This window comes from Hyla sarda, chromosome 8 (genome assembly GCF_029499605.1).
Source record: "Hyla sarda isolate aHylSar1 chromosome 8, aHylSar1.hap1, whole genome shotgun sequence".
Classification (NCBI taxonomy): Eukaryota; Metazoa; Chordata; class Amphibia; order Anura; family Hylidae; genus Hyla; species Hyla sarda.
The window spans coordinates 13,475,580-13,493,914 of NC_079196.1; the positions used below are offsets into that span (position 1 = coordinate 13,475,580).

General features: G+C 45.4%; 1 protein-coding gene across 1 annotated transcript; it reads right to left on the minus strand.

The window, feature by feature from the left end:
• Window positions 1–458: 458 nt before the first annotated feature.
• Window positions 459–8,399, minus strand: TMEM37 (transmembrane protein 37). Its single transcript, XM_056534004.1, has 2 exons — window positions 8,243–8,399; window positions 459–1,293 (listed from the first exon to the last, which is right to left on the minus strand). The coding sequence occupies exons 1-2, from the start codon at window positions 8,261–8,263 to the stop codon at window positions 775–777; spliced, it is 540 nt and encodes a 179-aa protein (XP_056389979.1). The 5' UTR covers window positions 8,264–8,399; the 3' UTR covers window positions 459–774.
• Window positions 8,400–18,335: the final 9,936 nt, after the last annotated feature.

Sequence of the window (18,335 nt, forward strand, 5' to 3'; positions counted from 1 at the left end):
CCAGACAGAAAAGAACAACTCAACTTCAGCAGCTGATAATTATTGGAAGGATTAAGATTTTTTTTAATAGAAGTCATTTACAAATCTGTTTAAGTTTCTGGAGCCAGATGATATAAAAAAAAAAAATTATAATAATTTTTTTTCCCTGGAATACCCCTTTAAGGCTGGGTTCACACTATGTTTTATGCAATATGGGACTGTATACGGATGCGGAGGGAGCTAAAACCGGGCGCTCCCGTATCCCTGCCGTATGTAATGTATTTCAATGAGCCGACCGGAGTGAAGCACTGACTCCGGTCGGATCATTTTTGTCCCGTATGCGCTTTTCCCATCGGACCTAAAATGGTGGTGGACCATGGTTTTAGGTCCGGTGGGAAAAGCGCATACGGGAGAAAAATAATCCGACCGGAGTCAGCGCTTCACTCTGGTCGGCTCATTGAAATACATTACATACGGCAGGGATACGGGAGCGCCCGGTTCTGGCTCCCTCCCCCACATACATATGCGGTCCCGTATTGCCTAAAACGTAGTGTGCACCCAGCCTAACGTCAGTCTCTGGATGAGGATGATGAGGGTTGTCCCTCAGGACTACAGTAGTGGCATACATCACACAGGTTTCTCCAGCGTTTGGGACGTTCTACGGTGCAATCCCTGGTGCCGGGGGCCACATAACATCATGGCTCCGCGCTGCCGGTGTCCTCCATGTTCAGTCCTCCATGAGGCCACAGTCTCCGAATATTCTGCACGTTACGGTGGAGCTGACTTTGGGGCAGCTCAGGCGCTCAGGCGGTTAATGTACAGGCCGCTGACGCCATTGAGGAAGAAGAGGAAAGTGCCAAGGAACTGGCACCAGAAGGTGAGGGTGAAGGCGCTGTACTCCGCCAAGTCCTTGAGGAGGAAGATGTAGGTGAGGGTCCCGGTGGAGGAGAGGAAGAAGGCCGCCAGGAGCAGCACCGAGCCCAGGCACCACTTCTTCCGGGAATGTCCGTCCTCACACAGCTGGGAAATCATCAGCAGCTCCAGACCGAAGATCGCCATGACAACGGCCAGAGACACGCCCGTGCGGACCACCACCATGGCTCTGCTGACCCGCGCCATCTCCGGGCTGCACGTCTCCTGCCCACACGTTCCCCACACGCCAAAGAGCTGTCGTCCTGGAGAAGAAAGCCAGTGACCGTCACACACCGAGATGGAGGACAAGACCACCGCCGTGCCCACGCTGAGCGTGATCAGAACCCGGATGAGGGTCTCAAAGAAGGAGCGGGGGCGGAGCTGAGGCATGGTGGGCTTCAACTGTGGACAAAACGGCAGCCATTAGGAAGGAGACCACAGGGGACAATATCGCCATCATCTGCAACATCTATTACCGGACACTGACTGCCACCAACTGGACTGTAAACAACCGCCATCTCTATACTGACCTATATACAACCGCCATCCCTATACAACCGCCATCTCTATGCAACAACCATCCCTATACAGCCGCCATCCCTATACTGTCCTATATACAACCACCATCCCTATACTGACCTATATACAACCGCCATCCCTATACAACCGCCATCTCTATGCAACAACCATCCCTATACAGCCGCCATTTCTATACAGCCGCCATCCCTATACTGTCCTATATACAACCACCATCCCTATACTGACCTATATACAACTGCCATCCCTATACAACCGCCATCTCTATGCAACAACCATCCCTATACAGCCGCCATCCCTATACAGCCGCCATCCCTATACTGTCCTATATACAACCACCATCCCTATACTGACCTATATACAACTGCCATCCCTATACAACCGCCATCTCTATGCAACAACCATCCCTATACAGCCGCCATCCCTATACAGCCGCCATCCCTATACTGTCCTATATACAACCACCATCCCTATACTGACCTATATACAACCGCCATCCCTATACAACCGCCATCTCTATGCAACAACCATCCCTATACAGCCGCCATCCCTATACTGTCCTATATACAACCACCATCCCTATACTGACCTATATACAACCGCCATCCCTATACAACCGCCATCTCTATGCAACAACCATCCCTATACAGCCGCCATCCCTATACTGTCCTATATACAACCACCATCCCTATACTGACCTATATACAACCGCCATCCCTATACAACCGCCATCTCTATGCAACAACCATCCCTATACAGCCGCCATCCCTATACTGTCCTATATACAACCACCATCCCTATACTGACCTATATACAACCGCCATCCCTATACAACCGCCATCTCTATGCAACAACCATCCCTATACAGCCGCCATCCCTATACTGTCCTATATACAACCGCCATCCCTATACAACCGCCATCTCTATGCAACAACCATCCCTATACAGCCGCCATCCCTATACTGTCCTATATACAACCGCCATCCCTATACAACCGCAATCTCTATGCAACAACCATCCCTATACAGCCGCCATCCCTATACAGCCGCCATCCCTATACTGACCTATATACAACCGCCATCCCTATACTGACCTATATACAACCACCATCCCCATACTGACCTATATACAACCGCCATCCCTATACTGTCCTATATACAACCGCCATCCCTATACTGTCCTATATACAACCGCCATCCCTATACTGTCCTATATACAACCGCCATCCCTATACTGTCCTATATACAACCGCCATCCCTATACTGTCCTATATACAACCGCCATCCCTATACAGCCGCCATCCCTATACTGACCTATATACAACCGCCATCCCTATACTGACCTATATACAACCACCATCCCCATACTGACCTATATACAACCGCCATCCCTATACTGTCCTATATACAACCGCCATCCCTATACTGTCCTATATACAACCGCCATCCCTATACTGTCCTATATACAACCGCCATCCCTATACTGACCTATATACAACCGCCATCCCTATACTGACCTATATACAACCACCATCCCCATACTGACCTATATACAACCGCCATCCCTATACTGACCTATATACAACCGCCATCCCTATGCAACAACCATCCCTATACAGCCGCCATCCCTACACAACCGCCATCCCTATACTGACCTATATACAACCGCCATCCCTATACAGCCGCCATCCCTATACAGCCGCCATCCCTATACTGTCCTATATACAACCGCCATCCCTATTCTGACCTATATACAACCACCATCCCTATACTGACCTATATACAACCGCCATCCCTATACTGTCCTATATACAACCGCCATCCCTATACTGACCTATATACAACCGCCATCCCTATATTGTCCTATACACAACCGCCATCCCTATACTGTCCTTTATACAACCGCCATCCCTATACTGTCCTATATACAACCGCCATCCCTATATTGTCCTATACACAACTGCCATCCTTATACAACCGCCATTCCTATACTGTCCTATATACAACCGCCATCCCTATACTGTCCTATATACAACCGCCATCCCAATACTGACCTATATACAACCGCCCTCCCTATACTGTCCTATATACAACCGCCATCCCCATACTGACCTATATACAACCGCCCTCCCTATACTGTCCTATATACAACCGCCCTCCCCATACTGACCTATATACAACCGCCATCCCCATACTGTCCTATATACAACCGCCATCCCTATACTGTCCTATATACAACCGCCATCCCTATACTGTCCTATATACAACCGCCATCCCTATACTGTCCTATATACAACCGCCATCCCTATACTGTCCTTTATACAACCGCCATCCCTATACTGTCCTATATACAACCGCCATCCCTATACTGGCCTATATACAACCGCCCTCCCTATACTGGCCTATATACAACCGCCCTCCCTATACTGTCCTATATACAACCGCCATCCCCATACTGACCTATATACAACCGCCCTCCCTATACTGTCCTATATACAACCGCCCTCCCTATACTGTCCTATATACAACCGCCATCCCTATACTGGCCTATATACAACCGCCCTCCCTATACTGGCCTATATACAACCGCCATCCCTATACTGTCCTATACACAACTGCCGTCCTTATACAACCGCCCTCCCTATACTGTCCTATATACAACCGCCATCCCTATACTGTCCTGTATGAAACATCACACACGTTCCCTCCCTATAACACACGTTCCCTCCCTATAACACACATCACACACGTTCCTTCCCTATAACACACGTTCCCTCCCTATAACACACATCACACACGTTCCCTCCCTATAACACGTTCCTTCCCTATAACACACGTTCCCTCCCTATAACACACATCACACACGTTCCCTCCCTATAACACACGTTCCCTCCCTATAACACACATCACACACGTTCCCAGTTTTGGGGGTTGGGCCCATTCTCCCTGTTTATGGACGACCTTTCCCCAGCAGACATTGCTCTGCACTGAGGCTGTAAACCGTCTCCTCCAATCACAGGGCGGATGATAATCACCCATATAAAGTACAGGTTATAAACAGCCGCAGCCATTAACCCTCAGAGTCCTGGGAGAGAAGTATAGGGCAGGGACACTGGGGCCCTCACGTGTCTGACCTGGGGCCCGAGGGGGTGTAAAATTATAGTCTGCAGGATGATGATCAGACATGTCCCCTCCACTATGATGGGGGCGCCGGGGTGTCATGTATATGATGTCCTGTATGCGTGATGGACAGGTCCCGTATGTGTGATGGACAGGTCCCGTATGTGTGATGGACAGGTCCCGTATGTGTAATGGACAGGTCCCGTATGTGTGATGGACAGATACCGTATGTGTGATGGACAGATACCGTATGTGTAATGGACAGGTCCCGTATGTGTGATGGACAGGTCCCGTATGTGTGATGGACGTACATGTATGATGTCTCAGTATGTAGATGTGTTTATGTAAGATTCTGTGTATATGATGTAAACATATCTGTGTGAATGATGATCTTGTATATATGATGCTGTATGAATGATGATTGTGTAGTTATGTGTGATGATCTTGTATATATGATGCTGTATGAATGATGACTGAGTAGTTATGTGTGATTATGATCCTGTATATATGATGCTGTATGAATGATGATTGTGTAGTTATGTGTGATGATGATGATCCTGTACATATGATGCTGTATGAATGATGATCATGTATATATAATGCTGTATGAATGATGATCATGTAAATATAATGCTGTATGAATGATGATTGTGTAGTTATGTGTGATGCTGATCATGTATATATGTTGTATGAGTGATGATTGTGTAGTTATGTGTGATGATGATGATAATGTATATATGATGCTGTATGAATGATGGTTGTGTAGTTATGTGTGATGATGATCATGTATATATGATGTATGAGTGATGATTGTGTAGTTATGTGTGATGATAATGTATATATGATGCTGTATGAACGATGAGTGTGTAGTTATGTGTGATGATGATCTTGTATATATGATGCTGTATGAAGGATGATTGTGTAATTATGTGTGATGATCATGTATATATAATGCTGTATGAATGATGGTTGTGTAGTTATGTGTGATGATCCTGTATATATGATGCTGTATGAATGATGGTTGTGTAGTTATGTGTGATGATGATAATGTATATATGATGCTGTATGAATGATGGTTGTGTAGTTATGTGTGATGATCTTGTATATATGATGCTGTATGAATGATGATTTAGTAGTTATGTGTGATGATCTTGTATATATGATGCTGTATGAATGATGATTGAGTAGTTATGTGTGTGATGATCATGTATATATGATGCTGTATGAATGATGACTGTGTAGTTATGTGTGATGATCCTGTATATATGATGCTGTATGAATGATGGTTGTGTAGTTATGTGTGATGATCCTGTATATATGATGCTGTATGAATGATGGTTGTGTAGTTATGTGTGATGATGATCTTGTATATATGATGCTGTATGAATGATGACTGTGTAGTTATGTGTGATGATGATGATCCTGTACATATGATGCTGTATGAATGATGACTGAGTAGTTATGTGTGATGATCCTGTATATATGATGCTGTATGAATGATGATTGTGTAGTTATGTGGGATGATCCTGTATATATGACGCTGTATGAATGATGGTTGTGTAGTTATGTGTGATGATGATCATGTATATATAATGCTGTATGAATGATGACTGTGTAGTTATGTGTGATGATCCTGTACATATGATGCTGTATGAATGATGATTGAGTAGTTATGTGTGATGATCCTGTATAAATGATGATTGAGTAGTTATGTGTGATGATCCTGTATATATGATGCTGTGTGAATGATGACTGTGTAGTTATGTGTGATGATCCTGTATATATGATGCTGTATGAATGATGACTGTGTAGTTATGTGTGATGATCCTGTATATATGATGCTGTGTGAATGATGACTGTGTAGTTATGTGTGATGATCCTGTATATATGATGATTGTGTAGTTATGTGTGATGATCTTGTATATATGATGCTGTATGAATGATGACTGTGTAGTTATGTGTGATGATCCTGTATATATGATGCTGTGTGAATGATGACTGAGTAGTTATGTGTGATGATCCTGTATATATGATGCTGTATGAATGATGATTGTGTAGTTATGTGTGATGATCCTGTATATATGATGCTGTATGAATGATGACTGAGTAGTTATGTGTGATGATCCTGTATATATGATGCTGTATGAATGATGACTGAGTAGTTATGTGTGATGATCCTGTATATATGATGCTGTATGAATGATGATTGAGTAGTTATGTGTGATGATCCTGTATATATGATGCTGTGTGAATGATGACTGTGTAGTTATGTGTGATGATCCTGTACATATGATGCTGTATGAATGATGATTGAGTAGTTATGTGTGATGATCCTGTATAAATGATGATTGAGTAGTTATGTGTGATGATCCTGTATATATGATGCTGTGTGAATGATGACTGTGTAGTTATGTGTGATGATCCTGTATATATAATGCTGTATGAATGATGACTGTGTAGTTATGTGTGATGATCCTGTATATATGATGCTGTATGAATGATGACTGAGTAGTTATGTGTGATGATCCTGTATATATGATGCTGTATGAATGATGACTGAGTAGTTATGTGTGATGATCCTGTATATATGATGCTGTATGAATGATGATTGAGTAGTTATGTGTGATGATCCTGTATATATGATGCTGTGTGAATGATGACTGTGTAGTTATGTGTGATGATCCTGTACATATGATGCTGTATGAATGATGATTAAGTAGTTATGTGTGATGATCCTGTATAAATGATGATTGAGTAGTTATGTGTGATGATCCTGTATATATAATGCTGTATGAATGATGACTGTGTAGTTATGTGTGATGATCCTGTATATATAATGCTGTGTGAATGATGACTGTGTAGTTATGTGTGATGATCCTGTATATATAATGCTGTATGAATGATGACTGAGTAGTTATGTGTGATGATCCTGTATATATGATGATTGTGTAGTTATGTGTGATGATCTTGTATATATGATGCTGTGTGAATGATGACTGTGTAGTTATGTGTGATGATCCTGTATATATGATGCTGTATGAATGATGATTGTGTAGTTGTGTGATGATCCTGTATATATGATGATGGTTGTGTAGTTATGTGTGATGATCCTGTATATATGATGATTGTGTAGTTGTGCGATGATGATCTTGTATATATGATGCTGTATGAATGATGATTGTGTAGTTATGTGTGATGATCCTGTATGAAGGACGCCCCCTGTATGTTGCCCCTATATATAACTGATCTCCAGAGGTTTTATAGCGCTTGTGATAATACATCCCCCAGTATAGCCGGGCACTGGGTCATGCTGGGAGTTGTAGTTCAGCAGCAAATGGAGACCTCCAGTTGGGCCGCCCGATCCCATGTTGCCCCCTGTCCTCGTTGTTCCCGGGGCGGGCGGCAGGGGGCGCTCATTTTCCCGGGTCATCAGGTTATTTGTGTCAAAACAAGATTTGTAATAACATCACGTGACCCCCAAATCCCTATTCCCCCCCCCCCCCCCCCCCTTCCAGAAATCCCTGGGACCCCGAACCCCTCACTCCCAAGCACGACCCCCGATCCACGAGCAGCGCCCCCCCGGACCCTGCGGACACTTCGGGAACTTTCGGAGAAGTTATTTCGGTGCCCGTGAAGTTCAGGAAGTTTTGGGGCTCCCGATTGGGGTTCTCGGGGTCCCCTCCGCCGCCTCTTACCTGCACCCCCAGAGCCGTCATGTCCGGAGCAGAGAGGAGAACCGAGCGGAGCCGGGAGAAGACTGACAACCGGATCCGCTGAATCAGCAGATGAGCCCGGAGCGGGGGGAGGAGCGGAGCACCGGGGAGTGACGTCACTGCTGGACCCGAGAGCTGACACTCAGTCACATGACCCTGCACCGGACTATAGGGGGCGCTGCACCTGTGAGACCTCCTCAGACTATAGGGGGCGCTGCACCTGTGAGACCTCCTCAGACTATAGGGGACGCTGCTGCTGTGAGACCTCCTCAGACTATAGGGGGCGCTGCACCTGTGAGACCTCAGACTATAGGGGGCGCTGCACCTGTGACACCTCCTCAGACTATAGGGGGCGCTGCACCTGTGATATCTCAGACTATAGGGGGCGCTGCACCTGTGAGACCTCCTCAGACTATAGGGGGCGCTGCACCTGTGAGACCTCCTCAGACTATAGGGGGCGCTGCACCTGTGAGACCTCCTCAGACTATAGGGGGCGCTGCACCTGTGAGACCTCCTCAGACTATAGGGGGCGCTGCACCTGTGAGATCTCCTCAGACTATAGGGGGCGCTGCACCTGTGAGACCTCAGACTATAGGGGGCGCTGCACCTGTGAGACCTCCTCAGACTATAGGGGGCGCTGCACCTGTGAGACCTCCTCAGACTATAGGGGGCGCTGCACCTGTGAGACCTCCTCAGACTATAGGGGGCGCTGCACCTGTGAGACCTCAGACTATAGGGGGCGCTGCACCTGTGAGACCTCCTCAGACTATAGGGGGCGCTGCACCTGTGAGACCTCCTCAGACTATAGGGGGCGCTGCACCTGTGAGACCTCCTCAGACTATAGGGGGCGCTGCACCTGTGAGACCTCCTCAGACTATAGGGGGCGCTGCACCTGTGAGACCTCCTCAGACTATAGGGGGCGCTGCACCTGTGAGACCTCAGACTATAGGGGGCGCTGCACCTGTGAGACCTCAGACTATAGGGGGCGCTGCACCTGTGAGACCTCCTCAGACTATAGGGGGCGCTGCACCTGTGAGACCTCCTCAGACTATAGGGGACGCTGCACCTGTGAGACCTCCTCAGACTATAGGGGGCGCTGCACCTGTGAGACCTCAGACTATAGGGGGCGCTGCACCTATGAGACCTCCTCAGACTATAGGGGGCGCTGCACCTGTGAGACCTCCTCAGACTATAGGGGACGCTGCACCTGTGAGACCTCCTCAGACTATAGGGGGCGCTGCACCTGTGAGACCTCCCCAGACTATAGGGGGCGCTGCACCTGTGAGACCTCCTCAGACTATAGGGGGCGCTGCTGCTGTGAGACCTCCTCAGACTATAGGGGGCGCTGAATCTGTGAGACCTCCTCAGACTATAGGGGGCGCTGCACCTGTGAGACCTCCTCAGACTATAGGGGGCGCTGCACCTGTGAGACCTCCTCAGACTATAGGGGGCGCTGCACCTGTGAGACCTCCTCAGACTATAGGGGACGCTGCACCTGTGAGACCTCCTCAGACTATAGGGGGCGCTGCACCTGTGAGACCTCCTCAGACTATAGGGGGCGCTGCACCTGTGAGACCTCAGACTATAGGGGGCGCTGCACCTGTGAGACCTCCTCAGACTATAGGGGGCGCTGCACCTGTGAGACCTCCTCAGACTATAGGGGGCGCTGCACCTGTGAGACCTCCTCAGACTATAGGGGGCGCTGCACCTGTGAGACCTCCTCAGACTATAGGGGGCGCTGCACCCGTGAGACCTCCTCAGACTATAGGGGGCGCTGCACCTGTGAGACCTCCTCAGACTATAGGGGGCGCTGCACCTGTGAGACCTCCTCAGACTATAGGGGGCGCTGCACCTGTGAGACCTCCTCAGACTATAGGGGGCGCTGCACCTGTGAGATCTCCTCAGACTATAGGGGGCGCTGCACCTGTGAGATCTCCTCAGACTATAGGGGGCGCTGCACCTGTGAGACCTCCTCAGACTATAGGGGGCGCTGCTGCTGTGAGACCTCCTCAGACTATAGGGGGCACTGCTGCTGTGAGACCTCCTCAGACTATAGGGGGCGCTGCTGCTGTGAGACCTCAGACTATAGGGGGCGCTGCACCTGTGAGACCTCCTCAGACTATAGGGGGCGCTGCACCTGTGAGACCTCCTCAGACTATAGGGGGCGCTGCTGCTGTGAGACCTCCTCAGACTATAGGGGACGCTGCACCTGTGAGACCTCCTCAGACTATAGGGGGCGCTGCACCTGTGAGACCTCCTCAGACTATAGGGGGCGCTGCTGCTGTGAGACCTCCTCAGACTATAGGGGGCGCTGCACCTGTGAGATCTCCTCAGACTATAGGGGGCGCTGCACCTGTGAGACCTCCTCAGTCTATAGGGGGCGCTATGGGTAACTGCTTTATGGTTCCTCTGCACAAAGTTTGACACATCTACCGTGTCATATACAGTGCATTCAGAAAGTTTTCATACCCCCCCCAGTATTCCAGGAAAAAATTTTTTTTTATATCAACTGGCTCCAGAAAATTAAATAGATTTGTAAATTACTTCTATTAAAAAATCTTAAACCTTTCAATAGTTATCAGCTGCTGAAGTTGAGTTGTTGTTTTTCTGTCTGCCAACATTGCTCTCTGCTGACATCTCTGCTTGTCTTGGGAACTGCACAGAGAAGAGTTTTGCTGTGGGGATTTGCTTCTACTCTGGACAGTTCCCGAGACAGGTGTCATCAGAGAGCACTTAGACAGAAAAGAACAACTCAACTTCAGCAGCTCATAAGTACTGGAAGGATTAAGATTTTTTTTAATAGAAGTAATTTACAAATATGTTTACCTTTCTGGAGCCAGTTGATATACATAAAAAGTTTTTTCCTGGATAACCCCTTTAATGCCCCATAATGACAAAATGTTACAAATCTCACAGTGACATAAGTATTCATACCCTTTACTCAGGGATAAGTTAAAGGGGTACTCCACTGGAAAACTTTTTTTTTTTTTTTAAATCAACTGGTGCCAGAAAGTTAACCCCTTAAACGGGTACTCCAGTGAAAACCTTTAATCTTTTAAATCAACTGGTGGCAGAAAGATAAACATATTTGTAAATTACTTCTATTAAAAAAATCTTAATCCTTCCTGTACTTATTAGCTGCTGAATACTACAGAGGAAATTCTTTTCTTTTTGGAATTCTCTCTGATGACATCACGAGCACAGTGCTCTCTGCTGACATTATTATAATAATAACTCTTTATTTATTGTTGTCCTTAGTGGGATTTGAACCCAAGGCCCCAGCACTGCAAGGCAGCAGTGCTAACCACTGAGCCACCATGCTGCCCTTCGCATACATCTGCTCTGCATGGTTGCTAAAATGGACAGAGATGTCAGCAGAGAGCACTGTGGTCGTGATGTCATCAGTGTTCCAAAAAGAAAGGAATTTCCTCTGTAGCATTCAGCAGCTAATAAGTACTGGAAGGATTAAGATTTTTTTAATAGAAGTCATTTACAAATATGTTTAACTTTCTGCCACCAGTTGATTTAAAAGAAAAAAGGTTTTCACCGGAGTACCCCTTTAAGGACTCAGGGTTTTTCCACTTTCGTTTTTTCCTCCTCTTCTTTTAAAAATCATCACCCTTTCAATTTTGCACCTACAGACTCATACGATGGCTTATTTTTTTTTTTTTTTTTGCGCCACCAATTCTACTTTGGAATGACAGACATTTTACCCAAAAATTTATGGCAAAAAAATAAATAAAAAATCATTGTGTGACAAAAAAATTAAAATAAATTTTTTTTAAAAAAAACACGCCATTTTGTAACTTTTGGGGGCTTTTGTTTTTAGGTAGTACATTTTTTGGTAGAAATGACACCTCTTTGGACCTACAGAATATATGGTTAAAATGATACCCTACTTAGGTATATACCGTATTTTTCGCCGTATAAGACGCACTTTTTCTTCCCCAAAACTGGGGGGGGGGGAAAGTTGGTGCGTCTTATACGGCGAATACACACCTATCGCGGCGGTCCCTGCGGCCATCAACGGCCGGGACCCGCGGCTAATACAGGACATCACCGATCGCGGCGATGCCCTGTATTAACCCTTCAGACGCAGCGATCAAAGCTGACCGCCGCGTCTGCAGCGAAAGTGACACTAACCCAGCTGTTCAGTCGGGCTGTTTGGGACCGCCGCGGTAAAATCGCGGCGTCCCGAACAGCCTACAGGACACCGGGAGGGAACTTACCTGCCTCCTCGGTGTCTGCTCCGTGCCGGGATCCCCTGCATGGCGGCGCTCTCCTTCGTCATCATCACGTCGCTGCGCACGCCGTCCCGTCATCCAATAGGAGCGGCGTGCGTAGCGACGTGATGGCGGCGACGGAGAGCGAGGATACCCGGGCAGCAGAGACGTTCCGGAGCAACGGGGACACCACGGGGACGCGGCGACAGCGATGGAGGGCGACATCCAGGGCAGCGGTAGCGGGAGGTACACGTGAGTATTACCTCCTATACCAGTGGTCTTCAACCTGCGGACCTCCAGATGTTGCAAAACTACAACTCCGGGCTTGCTGGGAGTTGTAGTTTTGCAACATCTGGAGGTCTGCAGGTTAAAGGTTCAGAATCTTTATTTTTTTCTAGATTTTCACCCTTTGGGTGCGTCTTATATGCCGGAGCGTCTTATATGGTGAAAAATACGGTAGGTTTCATTTTGTTTTACTTCTGAAAAAAATCATAACTACATGCACAAAAAATTACAACGTTTAAAAATTTTTTTGCGTCGTGATCTGAAGTTTTTAGCGGTACCATTTTTGTTTTGATCGGACTTTTTGATAACTTTTTATTCATTTTTTTTATGGTATAAAAAGAGACCAAAAATACGCTATTTTGGACTTTGGATTTTTTTTTTTTTACGTGTACGCTATTGACCACGCAATTTAATTAATGATCTATATTTATAGGTTGGACATTTACGCATGCGGCAATACCACGTGTGTGTGTGTGTGTGTGTGTGTGTGTATACACATATATATAAAAAAAACATTTTTTTTTAAATGGGAAAAGGGGGGTGATTCAAACTTATTAGGGAAAGGGTTAAATCATCTAACTTTTTTTCCCTCTTTTTTTTTTCAATGTTATAGCTTCCATTGGGGACTATAACATGCAATACACTGATCAATGCTATGCCATAGCACTGCATTGATCAGTGTTATCGGCGGTCAATTGCTCAAGCCTGGATCTCAGGCTTGGAGCTATCAATCGCCGATCCGCTTATCGGGACACCACGGTTTCAGCGCAATGATCCCGCTCAGTCAAACTGAGCTGCCGGGATGTGTTTTTTTTTCTTACATTTTAGACGCGGCAATCAACTTTGATCGCCGAGTCTAAGGGGTTAATACCGGACATCACCGCGATCAGTGATGTCCAGTATTAGCCACGGGTCTCGGTTACCGTTAGCCGCCGGGACCTACACAATATGACGCGGAGTCACAGCATGATCCCGAGTTATATTGCGGGAGCAGGGCGTACAGGTACACCCTGCATCCATTAGAGGTTAAACAGATTTGTAAATTACTTCTATTAAAAAAAAAAAAAAAAAAAAATCTTAAAGGGGTATTCCAGGCAAAACCTTTTTTTATATATATCATCTGGCTCCAGAAAGTTAAACAGATTTGTAAATTACTTCTATTAAAAAATATTAATCCTTCCAATAGTTATTAGCTTCTGAAGTTTTCTGTCTAACTTGTCAATGATGATGTCACGTCCCGAGAGCTGTGCATGATGGGAGAATATCCCCATAGGAACTGCACAGCTCCCGGGACGTGAGTCATCAGAAAGCAGTTAGACAGAAAACAACAACTCAACTTCAGAAGCTAATAACTATTGGAAGGATTAAGATTTTTTAATGGAAGTAATGTACAAATCTGTTTAACTTTCTGGAGCCAGTTGATATATATATATATATAAAAAAGTTTTGGCCTGGAATACCCCTTTAATCCTTCCAGTACTTATCAGCTTCTGTATGCTCCACAGAAAGTTATTTTCTTTTTGAATTTCCTTTGTCTGACCACAGCGCTCTCTGCTGACACCTCTGTCCATGTCAGGAACTGTCCAGTCAGCAGAGAGCACTGTGGTCAGACAGAAAGGAAAGTCAAAAAGAAAAGAACTTCCTGTGGAGCATATAGCAGCTGATAAGTACTGGAAGGAATAAGATTTTTTTTTTACTAGAAGTAATTTCCAAATCTTTTTAACTTTCTGGCACCAGTTGATTTAAGAAAAAAAAAAAAAACTTTTCCAGTGGTGTACCCCTTTAACCCCCATTTGGCAGTGATTCCAGTCTTCCTGGGTTTACACCTCTGACCATTCTTCTCTGTAGATCCTCTCAGCTCGGTCAGGTTGGATGGGGACGGTCCGTGAAGCCATTTTCAGGTTTCTCCAGAGACGTCTCATTGGGTCCAGGCTCTGGCTGGGCCACTAAGGACATTCACTAAGTTGTCCCTAATCCTGTCTTGTGTGCGTGCGTAGGGCAGTGCTTTCCAAAGTGTGTCTCCAGCTGTTACAAAACTACAACTCCCAGCATTCCCTCACACGGGCAGAGATAATATAGGTTGTACTGTTATATTGCTCCCCCTCAAATTCACATAACTCTAGGCCAGTGTTGTCGCACCAGGGGGCCTTCAGTTGTTGCAAAACTACAAGTTAAAGGGGTACTCCACCCCTAGACATCTTATCCCCTATCCAAAGATGTCAGATCGCCAAGGTCCCGCTGCTGTGGGCCCCCGGTATCTCTGCTTCTACACCCACCGGTTCGGCTTCCACCTCACCGGCAACGCTGGCGGACGAGCGTGACATCATGCCCCGCCCCCTCAATGCAAATCTATGGGAGGGGGCGTGACGGACCTACCATAGACTTGCATTGAGCGCGACGTCACGCTCGTCCGCCATTGTGGTTGGGCTCCGAAGCCTCCAGCGTTGCCGGTGTGAGGTGGAAGCTAAACAGGTGGGTGCAGAAGCAGGAGATCCCGGGGGCCCACAGCAGCGGGACCCCGCCAATCTGACATCTTATCCCCTATCCTTTGGATAGGGGATAAGATGTCTAGGGGTGTGGAGTACCCCTTTAACACAAAAATATAGTTCTGAGCATGCTCAGAAGTAAAAAATGATAAAGAGTGATTAAAAAAAACAGATGCAAACGGGTGACATTAAAGGCTCAGTTTTCCATAGACTGAGTAGTGGTTAAATTTACTATCAGTTTTTTCTTCCGTTATTTTTTTGATGGACGAAAAAGTACTGCATGTGGCGTTTTTTTCTGCAGTCAAAAAAAAAATAAAAATAAAAGAAATAAGTGCAGATGGGTGCAAACGAATGGTTAAAAAAATAATCCCATTGACATGAGTGGGATTAAAAAAAAAATAATAATAAATGTTTAATCTGTTTACAGCCTGCAAGAACAGAACAGAAACGGGGATAAAAAAACTTAAAAAAAAAAACTGGGACAGACGGCCGTGTGAACGCCCCATAAGAAGGTGAATCCAGCATTTGCCTTTACTTGTCTGTATCAGATATCAGTTTGTAGGCAATAACCAGGAACGTTCTAAATGTTATCGCAACACTATATCCATCTCTATGGAAGCAGCGCCACCTAGTGGTGGAAGAGTTCTCTAGCCCCATAGGAGTGCACTTGTTATAAAGTCTCCATACACAGCAGCCGAACCCTGACCTCAGTGATGCCCAAAATATCCTGTCACCTAGACAGAGGCTCGGGAGGCAGCGGCTGTCTTCAGCAAACCAGTCCGCGACAAGACGGAGCAAGTTCCCCAGACTGGCACGTGACGCCACTGCTGCACAACAATGACTGAAGGGTCAAAATCCCACACCCATTAAAGGGGTACTCCGGTGGAAAACTTTTTATTTTTAAATCTACTGGTGCCAGACAGTTAAACAGATTTGTAAATTCCTTCTATTAAAAAAAAAAAAAATCTTAATCCTTCCAGTACTTATTAGCAGCTGTATACAACAGAGGAAATTCTTTTTTTGAGGTTTTTTTTTTGTGTTGTCCACAGTGCTCTCTGCTGACTCCACTTGTTCAGGTCAGGAACTGTCCAGAGAGGAGAAAATCCCCATTGCAAACCTATGCTGCTCTGGACAGTCTGACCTGGACAGAGGTGTCAGCAGAGAGCACTGTGGACAAGGCAAAAGAGAAATTCAACAAGAAAAATAATTTACTCTGTAGCATACAGCTGCTAAAAAGTACAGGAAGGGCAAAGATTTTTTTTAATAGAAGTAACTTACAAATCTGTTTAAAGGGGTACTACCGTGGAAAACTTTTTTTTAATCAACTGGTGCCAGAAATCTAAAAAGATTTGTAAATTTAAAAAAAAATAAAATCTAAAAAAAAAATAAAAAAAAAAGGTGCAGCTCACAACCAAAAATCTGAGCATAGTGTGATTAAGTACCGGAACCCACCGGCCAGAAAATGTCAAAAAGAGTAAAGTATAATCACTCAAAGATTTCACCTACAACGGTGCATAATGATACTTCAGAAATTCCAGATTATTAGTATATTTTACATAAAATAACAGTAAAAAATATCCTGGCACAGAATGTAGGAATGTACCACCCCTGGGCCCTAGTGGGGATATTCACACTATATCTACAAATTAAAACCTTGATTAGTGATTATAAAAAATACATAAATAGCATCAATCCAATAATCCGGCAACCTAGTGGTTCAGTATATCTGCAGACAATAGGAGGTATGTCCAGAAGAAATGTAATATAGATGTATAAATGTAGAGATGAGCGAACTTACAGTAAACTTCTCGGCTCGGCAGTTGATGACTTTTCCTGTATAAATTAGTTCAGCTTTCCGATGCTCCCATGGGCTGGAAAAGGTGGATACAGTCCTAGGAGACTTTCCTAGGACTGTATCCACCTTTTCCAGCCCACGGGAGCATCGGAAAGCTGAACTAATTTATACAGGAAAAGTCATCAACTGCCGAGCCGAGAAGTTTACTGTAAGTTCGCTCATCTCTACATTTATACATCTATATTACATTTCTTCTGGACATACCTCCTATTGTCTGCAGATATACTGAACCACTAGGTTGCCGGATTATTGGATTGATGCTATTTATGTATTTTTTATAATCACTAATCAAGGTTTTAATTTGTAGATATAGTGTGAATATCCCCACTAGGGCCCAGGGGTGGTACATTCCTACATTCTGTGCCAGGATATTTTTTACTGTTATTTTATGTAAAATATACTAATAATCTGGAATTTCTGAAGTATCATTATGCACCGTTGTAGGTGAAATCTTTGAGTGATTACACTTCACTCTAGATTTGTAAATTACTTCTATTTAAAAATCTTAATCCTTACAGTACTGACTACTGACCTCTGCTGTCCATTTTAAGAACTGTCCAGAACAGGAGAAAATCCTCATAGCAACCATATGCTGCTCCGGACAGTACCTAAAAATGGACAGCAGAGGTCAGTGGAGAGCACTGTGGCCATGACATCAGAGAAATCTAGAAAGATAAGCATTTCCTCTGTAGTATACAGCCCCTAAGTAGTACTGGAAGGATTAAGATTTTTAAATAGAAGTCATTTAAGAATCTGTATAACTTTCTGGCACCAGATGATATGGAAAAAATGGTTTCCCACGGAATGACCCTTTAAAAGGGGGTTCTCCGCTGCTCAGCGTTTGGAACAAACTGTTCTGAACGTTGGAGCCGGGAGCTCAAGATGTCATCGCTCCGCCTCTCGTGACATCACACCCCGCCCCCTCAATGAAAGTCAATGGGAGGGGGTGTGACTGCTGTCACGCCCCCTCCCATAGATTTACATTGAGGGGGCGGGGCTATGAGGTCACAAGCTCCCGGCACCAGCGTTCAGAACAGTTTGTTCCAAACGGTGAGCCACAGAGTACCCCTTTAAGCTCTTACACGGTTAGAGATAAGAGGTTGTACTGTTAAATTGCTCCCCCCCCCCTAAAATTCACATTACTCTAGGCCAGTGTTTCCCAACCAGGGGTGCCTTCAGTTGTTGTGAAACTAAATTCCCAGCATGCCTGAACAGCCCTGGTTGTC